The sequence below is a fragment of the Cariama cristata genome, unplaced genomic scaffold (assembly GCF_000690535.1).
Source record: "Cariama cristata isolate BGI_N322 unplaced genomic scaffold, ASM69053v1 scaffold12281, whole genome shotgun sequence".
Lineage (NCBI taxonomy): Eukaryota > Metazoa > Chordata > Aves > Cariamiformes > Cariamidae > Cariama > Cariama cristata.
The window spans coordinates 8865-13113 of record NW_009599899.1 but is presented as its reverse complement, the minus strand read 5'-3'; the positions used below and the strand labels follow the sequence as shown (position 1 = coordinate 13113).

Genomic DNA, 4249 nt, shown 5'->3' with positions numbered 1-4249 from the left:
AGCAGGAATTTCTCTAGTCATCAATGCTGCAATGATAGTTTTAAAACTATTATTTACATACTACTAGGGGGGTGGAAATGAGGGTCCCGTAAATCACACCTAGCAGCTGATGCTAGCTACAAGGAGAATAGGTATTTCAGTCCTGTTCTCTGCTTGACACAGAGCTGCCTGCTTTCCTTGCCACATGAGAGAGGCAAGCACTGCTAATGTCTTGTTGCAGAAACAAAAACTAAAGCACGTATTGGGTAAGCTGCCAGCCCACAGGCATTAGCGGGAGTGAAGAACAGCTGGAGAGAGTGCTTCTCCCAGTATCTTGTACCATACCTCAGCCCATCCCAGGCTAGAGCTTTGTACCTATTACCCTTGCCCAAACTAATGTCTTGGCACATAGTGGCTGTCTGAGAAATCTTGTTTTGGCATTAACTATCTTCCCCAACCCAGCAGAAACCTCCTCTGTTGAAAGCTTGAGATAGGTCTTGTTCATGGTTACATGTCTCTTGCTTTGAAGTCAAAGCTGCTATAGGTATGGAATAAAGTCTAAGGACAAAAGGGACCTCTTGTGTAAGTATACAAGAAGTTTTCAAAATGACAATTATTTCCACTGTCAGGAGTAAAAGCAGAAGTTGTTACTGGTATTGGAGGTTACTGATCCTGAAGAATCAAAATATAGAATAGTTCCACCCAGAGTTTAAATAATGTTGATATTTCTGATTATTAACATCTTTTATAACTTTTCAGTAGTTAAACAGCAAAGCCTATGGCATTAGCCATGTAATAGCAGATTCCCATGAAAGATTCATGTCATTAGCCGTAACAACACATAACTTGTCTTTAACAGATAATTGATGCACATTTGTCAAAATCTGTAAGAAAGAAAATTGCGTTGATGTGATGGTACTGGGAGTGCTGGTATTGGAGAAACCAACAGGCTTCATTGCCTGACTGATGGGAGCAGTACAAGAAGCAAAGCAGAGCAGAACTGCTGTTTTGTTGCTCTGTCCTAGCATTTCGTTCAGTTTTAACGACACGGATTGAATTTAATCTCAAAGCCTTTGTTATCATTGCATCTCTTGTGCCACTAGTCCCAAAATACTATGTAAATCTGAAAATGTTATTCCAGATTTTGAGAAAAGTCCTCTTAAATTCAAACCAGGTCAGACCAGTAAGCCTTATAGGATTCTCTTTCATCTTCACTTTATCCTTAAAACCCAAGTTTTAGGTCAGAAACATCTTTGTGTGGTGGTCAAGAAATATCTAAATTAGTAATTTTCTTTTTCTCTAGCCTGTTTTGCCTTCCTCATTGGAAGACTGTCCAGTCTGGATAGCTGTGAATGAAGACGGTATCAGCATACTGGATTATAACACTATGGTATGGTGAGGAATACTGTTTAAGAAAAATAACCTACCTCCCACAGAAAGACATTCCCCTGAGTCTGCTTAAAGTCACTAAAAGTTTGTCTTTAACTTCAAATGGATCCAGAAGTTAATTTGTAGAAGTGAGAGACGAGGGAAGTCAGTGCTGTGTTTGAACACTACATAAACAAAGGAAAATTACAGCTACAGTGTAAGGTAGGGTTTCATCAAACAGCTAACCACCTCTTCGATGGGCAGCAAACATGCTCATACATCTTGCAGAATCTTGGTGGTATGTGCTTTACTACCACTATCTAGGATATAACAAAGTTTGGACTATTGCTGTGAAGTGGTGAGACATTGAGCAAGCTAGGAGAAAACTAGAAGTGCAGTTCTTACTTGATCTTTCTTTGCCAGCTGTTACCTATAAAGCCAATTACCTATACTGCCTATTACTTCTGGAGAGCTGGTGTTCTTGCAGTAAGTAGCAAATCTATTGGTTTAAGGTGGCCATTTTTTCTTTTACAGAACTATGACTCTTTCAAACTCTCTGTTGTCTGCAGCACTTGAAGGTCTCTTATTCATACTCCTCTGTGCTGACCTTTGGAGGCTATCGAGATGACTTCATGATTGTAGTCAGTCAAATGAAAGAAAGGAGTTCTGGAAAAAACAACACTGAAAAACTCCTTTTCACAATGGCAATTCCAAAGGTAATTAGAAAATGAACAGTGAGTTGCTTTCCAGCTGGCAGCATCACAGGTGGGGGCGTTTTGTACAAGCCCTGGGGACTGGTACTTGTGGCTGCTGCGCGAGCTGTATACATTCAATAAATCCCTTGTAAGCTGGAACCTTTAATCAAGAGACTTACTCTACCCAACTCTTAAAGGCAGACCTTCATTTCCAAACCGAACAATTCCATGTGAGAAAGCCGTTTGTGTAAATTATGCAGTCAAGAGGTTCTAAAAATCAAAGGGCACTCTTACCTCTAATTGACTTACAGTTAATAATTTTCTTTTTTCCCTAGATTGTTGAAGCAACACTTCTTATTGCCAGCTATATTAACTACCGTTCAACACCTTCACTCCTATCTTCTACACAGCCCTCCCGAAACAAAACACCTGCTAACAAGCTCTGGGAGACTGAAAGTCGGTCCTTTTTTCCTTCTGTGCCCCGAAGCACTAAGGGGCCCACCCTGCTCTGAGGGCTCATTCCAAATGACTTTGGGGATTTTGGGGTTTTGGGATTTTTTTGTTTGTTTGGGTGTCTTTGTTTTTTGTGTGTGTGGTTTTTTTTTTTTACTGCTCTGTACTGAATTGCAGACTGCTATGATTTTGCTGGTTACACACCTTACTTTAATGCAGACTGATTCTTTTTTCCATAATAACAGACAAAGTTCCTTAGAGTGGGTAGAGGCAGTGTCCTTTCTCTTTAAGAAACTGTTGATTTCAGGACTGCGCAGGAGTTTTCTTTCCACGCCATACTCCATCCAAAATACCATGCCTCAGGTCATTTGCCTGTACAGTGCTCCAGTCCCATTCCATCTATTCTTTCTTTGTACCCATTCTTCTTCCATCTCTTGATCTTACTGCTTTGCTTACAAGCACATATGTTTTCTTTGATTCCTCCTATTTTCAGCTTTGCACCTGCCTTTAGATCACTGCACACACACCCTGTGTCTGGAATCTCAGTCCAGGTCTTACAACTCCTAGTGACCTCTTTTGCTCGTCATAGCCCCTTTCAGTTATTATCATTATTTCCAATCATCTTCTGTTTGCATCAATCCCTATCTTGCTCACTTTTTACCTGAATTAGACTGCAGCCTCTGCAAGGCAGACTTGAGTGGTGTGTAGGCTTGAATCTGATTGCAGTGGGCTGAACACAGAGTCCTATTAAAAGTAAAAACAGGTAGTAATGGATACAGTGACATGAACTCTGTAGAAGGATGCATCCTGCTGAATACTGCCTGTATTAGGAGCTGCATATCACTGTATTATAAACCAGATTTACACTCTGGTCATAGCCTTTTCAGTGTATAGATTAACAGTAGTTAATTAAAGTCTGATCAGGTAGTTTAGACATAACTGCAGCTCTATGCTCTGGTTGCAAATAGTCACCACATTAGAAGTTACCACTCCCAGAACAACTATTCAGACAGTCTTTTTGCAGAGACTAGAATAGTTTTTATGCAACTGCTTAACACAACCAAAAGGACAACTGAATTTTCCCTAGAGCTATAACAGCTCCTCCCTGAAACTGATGCTAAAATTGAAAGACAGAAACTTTCTAAGTCCTTGCTCCAGATGTGAAAGAGAAAGAAGACTGTGTTGAGAAAGAAGAGGAACTAAACTGACAAGAATAATTCCAATGCAAGTCAAGGGTAATTTCAGACCTAAAAGAGTATAGAATAAGGGTTCAGTGGTACTCAGGAATACTTTCAACTTTATATAAAGGTGGAAACCTAGTGTCTTTGCATGTTGGGGACTCGGAATGACTGGGACTGGAACAGTGTCAGATCACGCCCTAGCTCCTACAGAACTGATGCATTTTGGGAGCTGACGCTGTTCTACATAATAGATGAACATTAGATCTCTGCTGCAGTGCTGCAAGTGTCACTTGCTCCACTGTCAGACAAGCACTTTCAAAGACTCTTTCTGTTGATCACTGTTGTAGATGTTTCAGGATATGTTTGAAACGCAGACAAAGGAAGACAAGGCAAGCAAATTTGGTACCTCTTCTGTCTTTCAGCAACTGGAACCGATCTTCCTAAACCAGCTCTGCCATTCTGACTTGACAGAAGCTGCTCATTTCAAACTCCTGCTTCCTTCATGCTACCATAGCAAGGAGAAGGTAGTCAGCAAATGTGTACTCAAGTATTGTTCTTCTGACTTTCCTAAAG

General features: G+C 40.6%; 1 protein-coding gene across 1 annotated transcript in view; it reads left to right on the top strand.

Moving 5' to 3' along the window:
- Positions 1-2580, top strand: part of PLEKHH1 (pleckstrin homology domain containing, family H (with MyTH4 domain) member 1) — a gene marked incomplete at its 5' end in the record, with an annotated part of 16426 nt that extends 13846 nt beyond the window's left edge. Inside the window, 3 exons of the mRNA XM_009709849.1 lie at positions 1283-1369; positions 1917-2063; positions 2378-2580. Coding sequence (XP_009708151.1) covers positions 1283-1369; positions 1917-2063; positions 2378-2554 — 411 coding nt within the window. The remainder of the gene's footprint in view (positions 1-1282; positions 1370-1916; positions 2064-2377) is intronic.
- Between the last annotated feature and the right edge of the window lie 1669 nt (positions 2581-4249).